Source organism: Acipenser ruthenus, chromosome 25 (genome assembly GCF_902713425.1).
Source record: "Acipenser ruthenus chromosome 25, fAciRut3.2 maternal haplotype, whole genome shotgun sequence".
Classification (NCBI taxonomy): domain Eukaryota; kingdom Metazoa; phylum Chordata; class Actinopteri; order Acipenseriformes; family Acipenseridae; genus Acipenser; species Acipenser ruthenus.
In genome coordinates, this window is record NC_081213.1 from 28,765,168 (window position 1) to 28,780,214 (window position 15,047).

At 49.6% G+C, this 15,047-nt stretch overlaps 1 protein-coding gene across 3 annotated transcripts in view; it reads left to right on the top strand.

Annotated features, from left to right (window-relative positions):
* LOC117412339 (collagen alpha-1(VII) chain) overlaps positions 1-15,047 on the top strand; it is a 77,631-nt gene that overhangs the window by 22,993 nt on the left and 39,591 nt on the right. For all 3 annotated transcript variants that reach the window (XM_059000051.1, XM_059000050.1, XM_059000052.1), the window contains exons 19-50: positions 62-187; positions 268-540; positions 745-888; positions 1,073-1,195; positions 1,791-1,934; positions 2,395-2,526; positions 2,637-2,783; positions 3,315-3,446; positions 4,001-4,147; positions 4,503-4,622; positions 4,913-5,062; positions 5,474-5,610; positions 5,999-6,131; positions 7,892-8,035; positions 8,345-8,520; positions 9,166-9,204; positions 9,430-9,456; positions 9,576-9,620; positions 9,805-9,918; positions 10,079-10,150; positions 10,272-10,307; positions 11,084-11,137; positions 11,381-11,452; positions 11,738-11,851; positions 11,955-11,981; positions 12,275-12,328; positions 12,755-12,826; positions 13,341-13,400; positions 13,825-13,860; positions 14,531-14,575; positions 14,745-14,780; positions 14,885-14,929. In XM_059000051.1, the coding sequence (XP_058856034.1) occupies positions 62-187; positions 268-540; positions 745-888; positions 1,073-1,195; positions 1,791-1,934; positions 2,395-2,526; positions 2,637-2,783; positions 3,315-3,446; positions 4,001-4,147; positions 4,503-4,622; positions 4,913-5,062; positions 5,474-5,610; positions 5,999-6,131; positions 7,892-8,035; positions 8,345-8,520; positions 9,166-9,204; positions 9,430-9,456; positions 9,576-9,620; positions 9,805-9,918; positions 10,079-10,150; positions 10,272-10,307; positions 11,084-11,137; positions 11,381-11,452; positions 11,738-11,851; positions 11,955-11,981; positions 12,275-12,328; positions 12,755-12,826; positions 13,341-13,400; positions 13,825-13,860; positions 14,531-14,575; positions 14,745-14,780; positions 14,885-14,929 (3,176 nt within the window). The remainder of the gene's footprint in view (positions 1-61; positions 188-267; positions 541-744; positions 889-1,072; positions 1,196-1,790; positions 1,935-2,394; positions 2,527-2,636; positions 2,784-3,314; positions 3,447-4,000; positions 4,148-4,502; positions 4,623-4,912; positions 5,063-5,473; positions 5,611-5,998; positions 6,132-7,891; positions 8,036-8,344; positions 8,521-9,165; positions 9,205-9,429; positions 9,457-9,575; positions 9,621-9,804; positions 9,919-10,078; positions 10,151-10,271; positions 10,308-11,083; positions 11,138-11,380; positions 11,453-11,737; positions 11,852-11,954; positions 11,982-12,274; positions 12,329-12,754; positions 12,827-13,340; positions 13,401-13,824; positions 13,861-14,530; positions 14,576-14,744; positions 14,781-14,884; positions 14,930-15,047) is intronic.

Consider the following 15,047-nt stretch of genomic DNA (forward strand, 5'->3'; position numbering starts at 1 on the left):
AAGTGCATCACAGATAGGAAGTGCGACATCCTCGCTCAGCGTCCTCTTCCTGTCTCCACAGAGCCTTCGACTGTGGACAGAGTCACCAACCTGCGAGTGATTGACACGGGCAGCTCCCGCCTTCGCATCACATGGTCCAGGGTTGCCAGGGCGACAGGGTACAGGGTCACGTGGAGACAAGGCAACGGTAAGCCACAAGCTTCCTAAACCCTGTCTGTCAGTCCCTCTGTCTGTGTTTCCAGCAGTAATCGCTCATTATCCCACCAGGTCGTGCGGAGTCGCGCGTTGTGCCCAGTGACATCACTTCCTATGAAATCGAGGGTCTGCAGCCCGACGCCGCCGTGGTGATCGGAGTGTCGGTATTGGTCGGCGGGAGTGAGGGGGGCGTGGTCACCGTCTCAGCAAGGACTGCCCCCGACCAGGCAGTGGGAGGAGTCGTGGGTCTCCAAGTTCTCAGTACAGGAAGTAGAAGGATACGCATCAGCTGGGCCCCTGTTGCCAGGGCAACCGCATACAGGGTCACATGGCAACGCAGCGATGGTGGGCCTTGACTTCAGTCATCTTTTTATCATTCCGCTCCTGTTTTCATGAGAGAATCTAGAAACAAAGCAACAGCCGTCGTAGTTAGTTTAAGACTGGGGGTAAATGGGTTGACAGTATGAATAGGGCTCATAGTTGTGGAAGTTATAAAACACATCTATATGTGCCTGTTGTTAATGTTCCTGTTCTGTGTCCTGCCTGCAGGAGCGGAAGCCTTCAGATCAGTCCCCAGCAATGTCACTTCCTTTGACATCGATGGGCTGCAGGAAGAAACCGCCTACAACATCAGGGTGTCGGCTCTGATTGGCTCGAGAGAAGGAAGTCCCGCCTCTGTGAACGTGAAGACAGGTAAGCTGTTTCTTAATGCGTTTCACGAAAATCAGCGTTGTAAACCAACCCGTCAAAAATCACGGTGAAAGTCAACAGCTTGTTTGTAGAACCCTCACCATGGAAACGGCCGCGTGGTCGCGTAACCCTTTCCTAGCGTATACTAGAGAGGCAGGAGGTGATGCTTCCGCTGTTTCCTTCTCAGACTCTGGTGCCAAGAGTGTCACGAACCTGCGGGCGATCGAGAGCGGAGCCAATTATATCCGCCTGAGCTGGTCACACGTCGCCCGGGCAACGGGGTACAGGGTTACCTGGAGACGCAGCGACGGTAAGCAAGGCTGATACTGAAGCTCTTCCTCTTCTGTTTCTACTTCATCCCTTTATTAATGCTTTCTTAACCACAGTGGAGGAAAACAAGTAAAAGGGTTTTAAATGATAATAAGTGGATGAAATGAAAGTATATTGAAATGCAGCACTTCTAATGTTTTATTTGTAAATGTGCGTCTGTCTGTGTGTTTGTCCGTGTGTCCGTGTGTTCGTGTGTCTGTCTGTCTGTCTGTGTGTCCGTGTGTCCGTGTGTCCGTGTGTTCGTGTGTCTGTCTGTCTGTCTGTGTGTCCGTGTGTGTCTGTGTGTCCGTGTGTCTGTCTGTCTGTCTGTCTGTCTGTCTGTGTGTCCGTGTGTCCGTGTGTTCGTGTGTCTGTCTGTCTGTCTGTGTGTCCGTGTGTCTGTGTGTCCGTGTGTGTCTGTGTGTCCGTGTGTCTGTCTGTCTGTCTGTCTGTCTGTCTGTGTGTCCGTGTGTGTCTGTGTGTCCGTGTGTCTGTCTGTCTGTCTGTCTGTCTGTCTGTGTGTCCGTGTGTCTGTCTGTCTGTGTGTCCGTCTGTCCATGTGTGTCCGTGTGTCCGTGCGTCTGCCTCTTTTCTAGGTGCTGAGGTGTCCCGTGTCCTCAGTGGCGATGTCACTTCCTTCGATATAGACGGCCTACAGGAAGACTCTGTGTACACGATCCGCGTGGCGCCCGTCATTGGGAAGAGACAGGGCACGGCCACCACCATCACTGCTAGGACCGGTGAGCAGCTCAGCCGAGATCCACGCAGTGTTGAGTCATGCACTGCCAGTACAGATTCGGAGATGAGATCAGAGTAAAATCTCTATAACCACGGATGCAGAGGAGCCCGGCTCTTTTGCATAGCGGTTAAGGATCTCCCTTGCGGAGTGCGGAGTTGTCGGTTCACACCCAGCCTCCGCGGCTCCAGCACATGCCTGCTCTGGAGCCCAGACTAGAGCTCTCCAGCTTTAATAAGAGGCACAGCGATGATTACGGAGTCCTTAAAGAGCAACATGAAAACAAAACTAGAAATCACAAACAAAGTGGTTTAACAAGGCTGCTCGGCTCTTCAGTGTTTCGTACTCATTGAACATCTTTCAATGAACAAGAGTTATTTTGTGACGGGACCGCCTCCTCATCCTGCTGCACAGCCCTATTAACCCCCCCCCCCCTCCCCCTCCCCTCTCATCCTGTTTGCCAGGTCAGGGGCAGGTTACCGTGGGAACGGTGAGCCGTCTGCAGCTGCTGGAGTCCCGCAGCAACGCTGCCAGGGTAACGTGGGTCGGAATTCAGGGAGCGACGGCCTATCGGATTGTGTGGAGGCGCGCGGACGGTAACCAGAGTCTCTCTCCTCGCTCTCCATGTTGAAATGTCATGTTACAAAATGAACTGATTTAGTTTGATTGATTTGGTTGTCCTCTGGCACTGTGTTGTCTTCCCCAGGCGGTCCCGAGCTCAGTCGCTTGGTGTCCAGCGACGTCTCGTCCTTTGATATCGAGGGTCTGGACGCGGGTGTGAGCTACACAGTGGGAGTGACCGCTCTGATCCGCCAACATGAGGGGTCGCCCGTTACCATCAGCGTCACCACGCGTAAGACATCAAATAGACTGCACAGGAGAGAGAGTCTTATCAACTCTACACACAGGACATCTCATACTACCTCATAGACTGCACAGGAGAGAGAGTCTTATCAACTCTACACACAGGACATCTCATACTACCTCGTAGACTGCACAGGAGAGAGAGAGACTTCTCAACTCTACACACAGGACATCTCATACTACCTCATAGACTGCACAGGAGAGAGAGAGACTTCTCAACTCTACACACAGGACATCTAATACTACCTCATAGACTGCACAGGAGAGAGAGAGACTTCTCAACTCTACACACAGGACATCTCATACTACCTCATAGACTGCACAGGAGAGAGAGACGTCTCATCACAGCTCCACACACAGGGCATCTCATACCTCATAGACTGCATTAGTAGTTGTGCAGTGTGAGGAGGTCTGTCAGTGACAGAGCACCCCTCTCGTTTCAGCCCTCGACACTCCGCTGGTAGACAGGGTGGGGAACGTGCGTGTGACTGTCAGTGACACAGAGCCCCTCTCTTTTCAGCCTCGGAGACCCCGCAGTTAGGCAGGGTGGGGAACGTGCGTGTGATCGAGTCCTCGGCGCGGCGGGTTCGCATCGCGTGGAGCTCAGTTTCCGGGGTGACGGGATATCGCATCTACTGGAGGTCATCGCAAGGTAAGAGCCACGGCCAGTGTCTTTCTGGTGACGGGCGCTGGCCATTCATCCACAACTTAAAACACTCCATCACAGAGAAGGTGAAAAGGTCAAACTCATTTCGGCTCGTGCCTTCATCAGACCCGTGCTCATCGAAACAGACTTCTTTTTAGAGTGTGCGAGTGTGTGTTTCTGGAGTTATGGATGATAAGATTAAAAGAAAACAGACAAAAGTTTGAAGGCATTAGCTGAAATATTTGTCTGCTGTTTCTTCCATATTTCAAGTAGACAGAGATCCAGCTGGTTTGAATTTGTGACTCTGTTAGGGTAAAATACATTCAGAGATTACAGGCCTATGTCATTAACCAGCACTGACTACAAGATATTTGTGAAACTTCTGTCTAATCAATTGAATTCTGTAATAAAGTCCTATATATTACAAAGTTTAGGCTAATGCCTTCACAGGGATGGAAATTAGACTCCCATTGCAGAGCAGTTTCTTCCCGTTTAATCACCTGTATAATCCCAGGTTTGTGATTGGAGTGTTGATTTGTGTCCCTGTTTCTGATTGGCAGGAGGTCCGGAGACGAGCCGTCTGATTGGTGCGAACGTGAACTCGTTCGACGTGGACAGCCTGCAGCCGGGTGATCGCTATGTGATCAGGATCGTGGCCGTGTCGGGGAGCACAGAGGGGGACCCTGTGACTGTCACAGCCACCACCAGTACGACACCTCGGGGTTCATTTAGAACTGCACAGAGGAGGGCAACCAGGAGGGGGAGACAGATTGCACCTGATTCACAAAGCACTGTCTGCAGAACTACCATACACTCAACAGGAGTTTCAGTCAAAACATTTATCATTGATTTTTATTAAGCTTCTTATTTAACACCCTGAGTTGCTGAGGGAACATAGCTAGACAATTGAAATGTGTTGGGCTATATTCTTTGGTTTGTGTTTAGTCTGTGTTTGGGTTGTTACTAGTTTGTGGTGTGTTTGTGAATGGAGTGTTTGTGGTTGCTTGGTGGTGTGTTTGTGGTTGGTCTGTGTGTTTTTTTTTACACTGCTCTCCTGTGCAGCTCCTCTGCAGGCAGTGACGGGGCTGCGTGTGACCGAGGTGTCCAAGAACACAGCCAAGGTGGAGTGGAACCTGCTGCCCGGAGCCAGCTCCTACATCCTGAGCTGGAGGCTGCCCCAGGGTGAGTCTACCGGACAGGGAACACTGCATGTAGAGCACAGCACGTTGAACTCGCCCTGCACCCTGCACACTGCACCCTGCACCCTGCACACATACACTGCACCCTCTACACAAACACTCCACATGCACCCTGCACCCTGTACACTGCACCCTCCACACGGACCCTGCACACGCACCCTGCACACTGCACCCTACACACTTTAAACACCTTTCTGAAAAGTTTAATTGAACTACGCTTGAGGATGAAGAATACCAGTTTATGCCTGACTGACTTGTGTCTGTCCCCCTCAGACCGGGAGGCCCTCCAGAGGATCACTCTGTCCAGCTCCTCCGGTTCCTATCTGGTGACGGGTCTGCGCCTGGCCCAGGAGTACAGCTTCACACTGCAGCCCGTGTTCGGGAGCGAGGCGGGGCCCGAGAGCTCCACTGAGGAGAGGACAGGTGAGGGACCTGGACTCGGTGTGAATCAAGCCCCCTGCGCAGTAATGCAGAGGCCTGAACGAACGGCTCAATTGAAGTGAAAGATGCTTTTTTAAATTTGCACCTGTTTCATAGTTTCCTTTTCTAAGCGAATGTGTCCAGTTGACTTTGTCTCTCGGATGGTATAAGATGAGACTCTCCTGCACCATAACAGACAGGGTCAGCTGTATGTACTAGCCTATTAAAAACCACATGTTCATTAAAAGAACAACGCATGACAGTTGAAGTCGTTATCTGTTGCATTTTTGTCTAATGGTGTCTACCATGCACGAGACGACACCAAACCCAGGCCAGTCTTCACGAATAGTTTCTACCCATAGGAATGATTGAAAAGAACTTGTCACCTCTCCCCTCTCCCCCCGCCCCCCTCAGTGTGTGGAGGAGCCCGTGCTGACATCGTGTTCCTGGTCCACGGTTCGAGAGCGAGCGGTGACGTGGCTGAGACGGTCCGCAGCTTCCTGTACAACGTGGTGGCCTCATTCCCTCAGCTGGGTCCCTCAGCTGTGCAGGTGAGAGGGGAGGGGGTCGCAGCCCTCTACTGTAAAATCAGATCTTCTGAGCTCTCATTAGTCACGTGCAGTACGAGGAGAGCACAGCAATTGGGTTTAATAAACACACTCAAGATCACACCTTAAAAGGACACCAAATCATTATCTGATGCTGCACCATCTTCTGACGCAGAACCTGCAGATTCCTCACAAACACCTCATACACCGTGGCCATTATTGAAAGCAAGTTCAGAAGGGATGAATAGCCATGTAGGATCTCCCTGGCTCGCTCAGACACTCTGTTCTCACTGCCCTGCGTGTTTCTCCTCTCTCTCTCTCTCTCTCTCTCTCTCTCTCTCTTCCCCCTCTTCCTCTCTCTCCCTCTCGTTCTCCTGCGTATTTCCACCAGGTGGCAGTGGTGCTGTACAGCTTCAGGGGTCAGAGTCGGGCCTGGATCCGCCTCAATCGTCATAGCGACCTCAGAACCCTGCTCCAGGAGATCCAAGCCATCCCATTCGACCAGCCCGGCGGCAACTACATAGGTAACAACACTGCATACATATCCATAATAGGTATACAGCAGACCCTGATATTGATGCGATCCAGCCCTCTGAAATGTCTTTATAATATACAGCAGATCCTGATATTGATGCGATCCAGCCCTCTGAAATGTCTTTATAATATACAGCAGACCCTGATATTGATGCGATCCAGCCCTCTGAAATGTCTTTATAATATACAGCAGATCCTGATATTGATGCGATCCAGCCCTCTGAAATGTCTTTATAATATACAGCAGATCCTGATATTGGTGCGATCCAGCCCTCTGAAATGTCTTTATAATATACAGCAGATCCTGATATTGATGCGATCCAGCCCTCTGAAATGTCTTTATAATATACAGCAGATCCTGATATTGGTGCGATCCAGCCCTCTGAAATGTCTTTATAATATATAGCAGACCCTGATATTGGTGTGATCCAGCCCTCTGAAATGTCTTTATAATATATAGCAGACCCTGATATTGATGCGATCCAGCCCTCTGAAATGTCTTTTTAATATACAGCAGACCCTGATATTGATGCGATCCAGCCCTCTGAAATGTCTTTATAATATACAGCAGACCCTGATATTGATGCGATCCAGCCCTCTGAAATGTATTTATAATATACAGCAGACCCTGATATCGATGCGATCCAGCCCTCTGAAATGTCTTTATAATATACAGCGCTAGACCCTGATATTGGTGCGATCCAGCCCTCTGAAATGTCTTTATAATATACAGCAGATCCTGATATTGATGCGATCCAGCCCTCTGAAATGTCTTTATAATATACAGCAGATCCTGATATTGATGCGATCCAGCCCTCTGAAATGTCTTTATAATATACAGCAGATCCTGATATTGATGCGATCCAGCCCTCTGAAATGTCTTTATAATATACAGCAGACCCTGATATTGATGCGATCCAGCCCTCTGAAATGTCTTTATAATATATAGCAGACCCTGATATTGATGCGATCCAGCCCTCTGAAATGTCTCTATAATATATAGCAGACCCTGATATTGGTGCGATCCAGCCCTCTGAAATGTCTTTATAATATACAGCAGACCCTGATATTGATGCGATCCAGCCCTCTGAAATGTCTCTATAATATATAGCAGACCCTGATATTGATGCGATCCAGCCCTCTGAAATGTCTCTATAATATACAGCACTAGACCCTGATATTGATGCGATCCAGCCCTCTGAAATGTCTCTATAATATACAGCAGATCCTGATATTGATGCGATCCAGCCCTCTGAAATGTCTTTATAATATACAGCACTAGACCCTGATATTGATGCGATCCAGCCCTCTGAAATGTCTTTATAATATACAGCGCTAGACCCTGATATTGATGCGATCCAGCCCTCTGAAATGTCTTTATAATATACAGCAGATCCTGATATTGATGCGATCCAGCCCTCTGAAATGTCTTTATAATATACAGCAGACCCTGATATTGATGCGATCCAGCCCTCTGAAATGTCTTTATAATATATAGCAGACCCTGATATTGATGCGATCCAGCCCTCTGAAATGTCTCTATAATATATAGCAGACCCTGATATTGGTGCTGTGTTTTAAGATGAGTTATACTGTTTTCGTATCATATAATCTATGGTTGTGCATTATTACAGTTTGCTACACCCTTGTACTACAGGACACTTTTATAAGGGAGCGCCGCTCGGCGCTGTCTGCTCATGACTCCATGCTTCTCAGCCCTGCTCCTCTGTCTCTCTGGCTCTCCCTGCAGGCGAGGCAGTGCAGTTCACTCAGGAGTACATCCTCCAGGCCTCCGGGGGGCGCCGGTCGGGGGTCCCGGGGATCATCGTCATCCTGTCCGACGGCAAATCGGCAGATGACATCATCGCGCCCTCCAGGGCAGCCAAGGCGGCAGGTCAGTCATGTGACTGAAGCACGCTGGTCCAGGAAGGAATTGCGTCTGTTTGAGTCTGGGAGCGAAATCTGTAGAACTCAAAACACTCTGTGAATCTGTAAAGCAGGAGAGACTGCTTCTATTTCACTTCTCTGCACAAAGCTGCTCTTCAGTCCTGTTTGTCTGCCACAGTGGCACAGCGTAGGCCAAATGTCTTTATATCATTCAGCGCTGGTGACACGTAATGCATAGCTAGTGAGTCAAAGAGTCAACAGATCACTGGCTGAGATGTGTGCAGTGTAGCTGATCCAGCCTGTGTTCCCGTGGCAGGGCTGCGGGTGCTGGCGGTGGGGATGGGCGAGGCTGACCAGGAGGAGCTGCGGAGGGCCGTGACGGACAGCAGACCCGGAAACATCCTGTTCACTCGGGACACCGACGAGCTGTACAAGAACGAGGCCAACCTGGCTGAGCTGCTCTGTGGACTGGCCACCGGGGGGCAGACACAGGTCAGTGTGCAGAATCGGAGCGACAAAGAGAGAGAAAGCACAGCTAGGGTATACTCAGGGACACAGACATGAGACAGTGTCCAGCATCATTCTGTCCGGGTCCCTGGTTATCTCTTGCAGTTTGATCCGGGTCCCTGGTTATCTCTTGCAGTTTGATCCGGGTCCCTGGTTATCTCTTGCAGTTTGATCCGGGTCCCTGGTTATCTCCTGCAGTTTGATCCGGGTCCCTGGTTATCTCCTGCAGTTTGATCCGGGTCCCTGGTTCTCTCTTGCAGTTTGATCCGGGTCCCTGGTTCTCTCTTGCAGTTTGATCCGGGTCCCTGGTTATCTCCTGCAGTTTGATCCGGGTCCCTGGTTCTCTCTTGCAGTTTGATCCGGGTCCCTGGTTCTCTCTTGCAGTTTGATCCGGGTCCCTGGTTCTCTCTTGCAGTTTGATCCGGGTCCCTGGTTATCTCCTGCAGTTTGATCCGGGTCCCTGGTTCTCTCTTGCAGTTTGATCCGGGTCCCTGGTTATCTCTTGCAGTTTGATCCGGGTCCCTGGTTATCTCTTGCAGTTTGATCTCTTTTGCTCTTGTCGCTCCTCTCAGCTGAGTCCCAGGACAGTGAGGATTGCGTCTGATCTTTCTCGTTGTGTTTTTGTTTCAGATTCCTGACTCTGGGGGGTGCACAGTGCAGTGTCCCAGGGTGAGTGTGAGATGAGAAGAAGTCTTTCTCAATGCCTTCTCTGTTGAAAGGACTATTCTAATATCCACTGTCCGAAACTTCAACACTGAAGAAGTTGAGAGAGTTTTAGTTGTTGAAATTGCAAACGTTTCTTTCAATATCTTATACCGGGCGACAGCAGCAGAGCGCCCCCTGTCTGTCGCAGTGTGTCACCTGTGATTGTCCTTTCTCTTTCCTCATATACAGGGTGAGAAGGGAGAGGCAGGAGAGAAGGTAAGAAGGCTTTTGTTTTGTTTTCAGTATAAATGTACAACTCCACGAGGCTCAGGTACACCTCTGTGATGCCCGTTGGTGTTTGACCTGCATCGTATCCGTCTCTTCTGTCTGTTCAGGGTCGGAAAGGTACAGACGGACTGCCAGGACTGAAGGGCGAGCCTGTGAGTGTCTTGTTGATGTCTTTATCGTTACTGTTTGAGTGCACTCCAGTGTTTCTCTTGATCGTTACTATTTGAGTGCACTCCTGTGTTTCTCTTGATTGTTACTGTTTGAGTGCACTCCAGTGTTTCTCTTGATTGTTACTGTTTGAGTGCACTCCTGTGCTGTGCGTTTGCCCCCCTGCAGGGTCGGGATGGAGCGCCAGGCAGAGACGGGACCCCTGGACCAGCGGGAAACCCCGGGCCGCCGGGCCGCAACGCAGAGAACGGAATCGGCATGCGAGGCGAGAAGGGGGAGCAGGTGAGTGGGGTCTATCTGTCCATAATGTTGAAGGATGTTTCAGCTTTGCAAAAGACTGTGCTGTTAAAACCAGCATTGTGCGTCAAACAAATAATGAGTTACAATATCAGGCAATGCAGTTAACTGTGGCTCAACTCCCTCTTCCTGTTCTGGTGTACAGGGTTTCTCAGGGGTGAATGGGATTCCGGGATCACCGGGGCGACCAGGGAACTCAGGACCTCCGGGCCTGCCTGTGAGTGCAGAGAGTGTTTATAAGTTCATCTTTGATGTGTTTCCTCTCTATATCCTGTGCTGTAGCTATCCCTGCTGTACTAACCTTCTTTCCATGGGCCCTTCCCTCTCTCATCTCTCAGGGTAGCCAAGGATCGCCTGGAGTTCGTGGAGACCCGGTGAGTGAGGCCTGCTCTGTATCCAATATAACACAGCCCATACTGAACCACACAGTGTGGAGACTACAAGCACTGTACACAGTGTAACACAACACAGCCCATACTGAACCACACAGTGTGGAGACTACAAGCACTGTACACAGTGTAACACAACACAGCCCATACTGAACCACACAGTGTGGAGACTACAAGCACTGTACACAGTGTAACACAACACAGCCCATACTGAACCACACAGTGTGGAGACTACAAGCACTGTACACAGTGTAACACAACACAGCCCATACTGAACCACACAGTGTGGAGACTACAAGCACTGTACACAGTGTAACACAACACAGCCCATACTGAACCACACAGTGTGGAGACTACAAGCACTGTACACAGTGTAACACAACACAGCCCATACTGAACCACACAGTGTGGAGACTACAAGCACTGTACACAGTGTAACACAACACAGCCCATACTGAACCACACAGTGTGGAGACTACAAGCACTGTACACAGTGTAACACAACACAGCCCATACTGAACCACACAGTGTGGAGACTACAAGCACTGTACACAGTGTAACACAACACAGCCCATACTGAACCACACAGTGTGGAGACTACAAGCACTGTACACAGTGTAACACAACACAGCCCATACTGAACCACACAGTGTGGAGACTACAAGCACTGTACACAGTGTAACACAACACAGCCCATACTGAACCACACAGTCTGGGAGCTACAGGCTCATGAATTGTGTCTTCTCTCTCGTCCCTGCTAGGGGGAGTCTGGCGTCTCTGGTCCTGTCGGCCCGAAAGGAGACAAAGGAGAGCGGGTAAGAGTTCAGCGAGATCCTGGCTCTGAAACGGGCCTGGCAGTAGAGCCGGTTCAGTTCTGAAAAAATATGTCCACTTCTAACATTCTGAGCAGGTTTTCACCCTTTTCTGATTCTCGTTTTTTCTCCTCTCTCTCTCTCTCTCTCTGTCTCTCTCCCTCTCTCTGTCTCTCTCTCTCTGTCTCTCTCTCTCTCTCTCTCTGTCTGTCTTTCTCTTTCTGTCTCTCTGTCCTTGTTTTCCAGGGTGAGCCGGGTGCAGTGGTCGGAGGAACGTTCCCGGGAAGGAAAGGGGATCCGGGAGTTCCTGGATTACCGGTGAGTTGCTGATAAGTGCTGCAGTGCTTGTTCCCCTGATCAAAGTTCACACAGTAAATTTGCAGGTTATTCTGCAGTTTTCCCCCCATGGTTTTCCCATAGTAATACTATTCATTTCTGGTGTGGTCCTATGAGACCCAGTGACAGGTGATGTGATCCAGTGTGATCTGATGTGATCTGGTGCAGTCTGGTGTGATCCGATGTGATCCATTGAGATGTGTCACAGATTAACCCTGGTGCTGCTCGTCCTGCCTGCAGTTCAGGAAGCTGTTCTCTGTGTTTCAGGGTACCCCCGGGACCCCAGGTGTCGACGGTGTGAAAGGGAACGCAGGCCTCCCAGGACCCCCCGGACTGGCAGGCCGACCTGGAATACCCGGGACCCCCGGACTGAGCATCAAGGTGCCCCTTAACAGTGTTTGATCGTGACATTGTTTTGTGTTACGAATGTGCAGGTTCAGTTGTGCATCTCCTCTGATTGCTGTAACGCGCTCTTCTCTTGCAGGGAGACAGGGGCCAGCCCGGTGAGCGAGTAAGTGCCCTCCGTTTACACTACGGCTTGCATGCTGCAGTTATTGTGGTGGATCTCTCGTTCTCTTCCTTTTATTTATTTTTTAGATTGTTTTATCCCTCATTCAATGATTAGAAAGACCTTTTCTTCTGTAGTTATGTATTCTTATTCATTTTTATAAAACGTACCCGGTATAAACCGAAATGCAGAAGTGTTTAATTCAGAGGGTCCTTACTGAGTGTTGCGCCCCTCCTCTGTGTGGCTCAGCTGACCGCAGGCTGCCCTCACGTTTCGTGTTCGCTGTGTCTCTGCAGGGTCTGCCTGGCGTGGGGAGCGGAGTGGCAGTGAAGGGGGATCGGGGGGATCCTGTGAGTACCACCCTCGATTCATTCAAACAGGAGGAGAGCAGCTCGGGGTGCATTCCTTTGACTCCAGCGGCAGAGCTCCCCGCCTCTAGCAGAGTGTTCAGAGGAGAGGGGGGTTAGGGGTCTGTGCTCGGGTTGGGATGGCTGCCTGTAGCCCAGCAACTCACCACGCTGAATTGAAAACCTCTTCTAAAAGCTGGTAGAGCAGGGAAGAGGTGGAGAGGCAGTGGAGAGAGGGAGAAAGAGTCTACCCACAGTGTTGCATAATTACCCAGCATCCAAAATGTGATTGACTTTTGATTGAGCAGATATGAGATTGAAATGAGCTGAAATGGGATCATGCAAAATGTTCCCCTTGATGTTATCATGGTTAGGAAGTGTGGATATCTGAAGGTGTCTCTGACACATGTCTCTGAATCTTGTCGTCAGGGAGCTCCGGGTTTAGACGGCAGTCCGGGACCCAGGGGACCTCAAGGCCAGCCTGGGACCAAAGGAGACAAGGTAAAAGACTGACTGACTAACCCACTGCTGCAGGAGATATTGCACTGTATCTAGTCTGTATTGCACAGTGTCTAGTCTGTATTGCACAGTATCTAGTCTGTATTACACAGTGTCTAGTCTGTATTACACAGTATCTAGTCTGTATTGCACAATAACTAAACTGCATTGCACAGTATCTATTCTGTATTGCACATTAGTCAGGCTGTATTGTATAGTATCTAGTCTGTATTGCGCATTACTGAGACTTGCACTGTTGCTATCTAGTCTGTAATGCACATTAATGAAACTGTATTGTGCAGTATCTAGCCTGTGCTGCATGGTAATATAACTGTATTGTGCAGTATCTAGCCTGTGCTGTGTGGTAATATAACTGTATTGTGCAGTATCTAGCCTGTGCTGTGTGGTAATATAACTGTATTGTGCAGTATCTAGCCTGTGCTGTATGGTAATATAACTGTATTGCGCAGTATCTAGCCTGTGTTGAGAAGCAATGAGACGGTATTGTGTGTTTTAGGGGGAGGCTGGAGAGGGGCTCCCTGGCCCTGCAGGACGAGCAGGGGATCCAGGAGATCGGGTAAGGGACCCAGGCTACTTTGTTTGATTTAGTTTATATATATATATCTACATTGTTATTAACACAGACACTTTTAACTAAAGCAATGAAAAAGCAGCATGGTGCAACAATCTACAATCTAGTTGTTTTTTGATGCCCTGTATGGTCATTGTGTGCAGCACTGTGGTTTGTTATGAGTTAACACACTTTAAATGATCTTCTATTTGGGCTGAAGAGATTTTCAAATGAAAGTTATTTGTGGATAAAGCTTATGAACGCTCCAGAAATCACCTGGCTGTCTCAAAAGAGACGCACGTCACATTTCGCTGTTTGAAATGAAGTGTCTTGATGCTTAAGAATCCAGACACCCTGCATTGCGAGAGGATTGACTTGACGTCAGCGATGCTGCAGGTTTGATGGGCTGTGTGTTTGTTTTCTCTCCTAGGGGCTGAGGGGACCGCCAGGCGAGATCGGCAGCAAAGTGAGTCTCCATGACTGTGTTACACATCTCTTCACTGCACAGCAATGTGAGGGTGGAATGGCTGGTTCATCTCTACACTGCACAGCAATGTGAGGGTGGAATGGCTGGTTCATCTCTACACTGCACAGCAATGTGAGGGTGGAATGGCTGGTTCATCTCTACACTGCACAGCAATGTGAGGGTGGAATTGCTGGTTCATCTCTACACTGCACAGCAATGTGAGGGTGGAATGGCTGGTTCATCTCTACACTGCACAGCAATGTGAGGGTGGAATGGCTGGTTCATCTCTACACTGCACAGCAATGTGAGGGTGGAATGGCTGGTTCATCTCTACACTGCACAGCAATGTGAGGGTGGAATGGCTGGTTCATCTCTACACTGCACAGCAATGTGAGGGTGGAATGGCTGGTCCATCTCTACACTGCACAGCAATGTGAGGGTGGAATGGCTGGTCCATCTCTACACTGCACAGCAATGTGAGGGTGGAATGGCTGGTCCATCTCTACACTGCACAGCAATGTGAGGGTGGAATGGCTGGTCCATCTCTACACTGCACAGCAATGGCACAGCTGTAATCACAGTAACCCAGGTTTAATATACAGCTGTAATCACAGTACCCCAGGTGAAGTCCACCCTGATAATTCTGGTCCCTCATTGTCTTTGTTTTCAGGGAGACAGAGGTCAGCCTGGTGAGCCTGGTGTCCAAGGAGACAGGGTGAGGAGACAGTCTTGTCTTTCTTTCATTCTTTAAATGTAATAATGTAGAGGCTGCACACGCATGTGTTGGATGTACTTGTGTGTTTGAAAGGCCTGGCACTTGCATGAATGGGTCCCTGGTGTTGTGTTGAAATGAGACTGCAATGAAGCGTTTCCTTTGTTTTCAGGGAGAGAGAGGGCTGGCGGGAGCTGCAGGATTGAAGGTAGGAAACTCTCTATCCCGTTTTTCTTCTTTTGGAATGTTTCTTCGGTCCGATTCTCGGAATTCTATCCACTCGTTTTCATTTTGCACGTCTGTGTTTTTTAGGGAGCAGTTGGTCTGTCAGGCCCGGCGGGTCCTCCTGGGCTGAGGGTGAGTAGCAGCACTGGTACCGGTACCATTAACCCCTTCACTGCTGGAGCTCTTTCAATCCACTGTATCCATTTCTGGCAATGTTGTAACATATTCCAGTTATTATTATTATTATTAT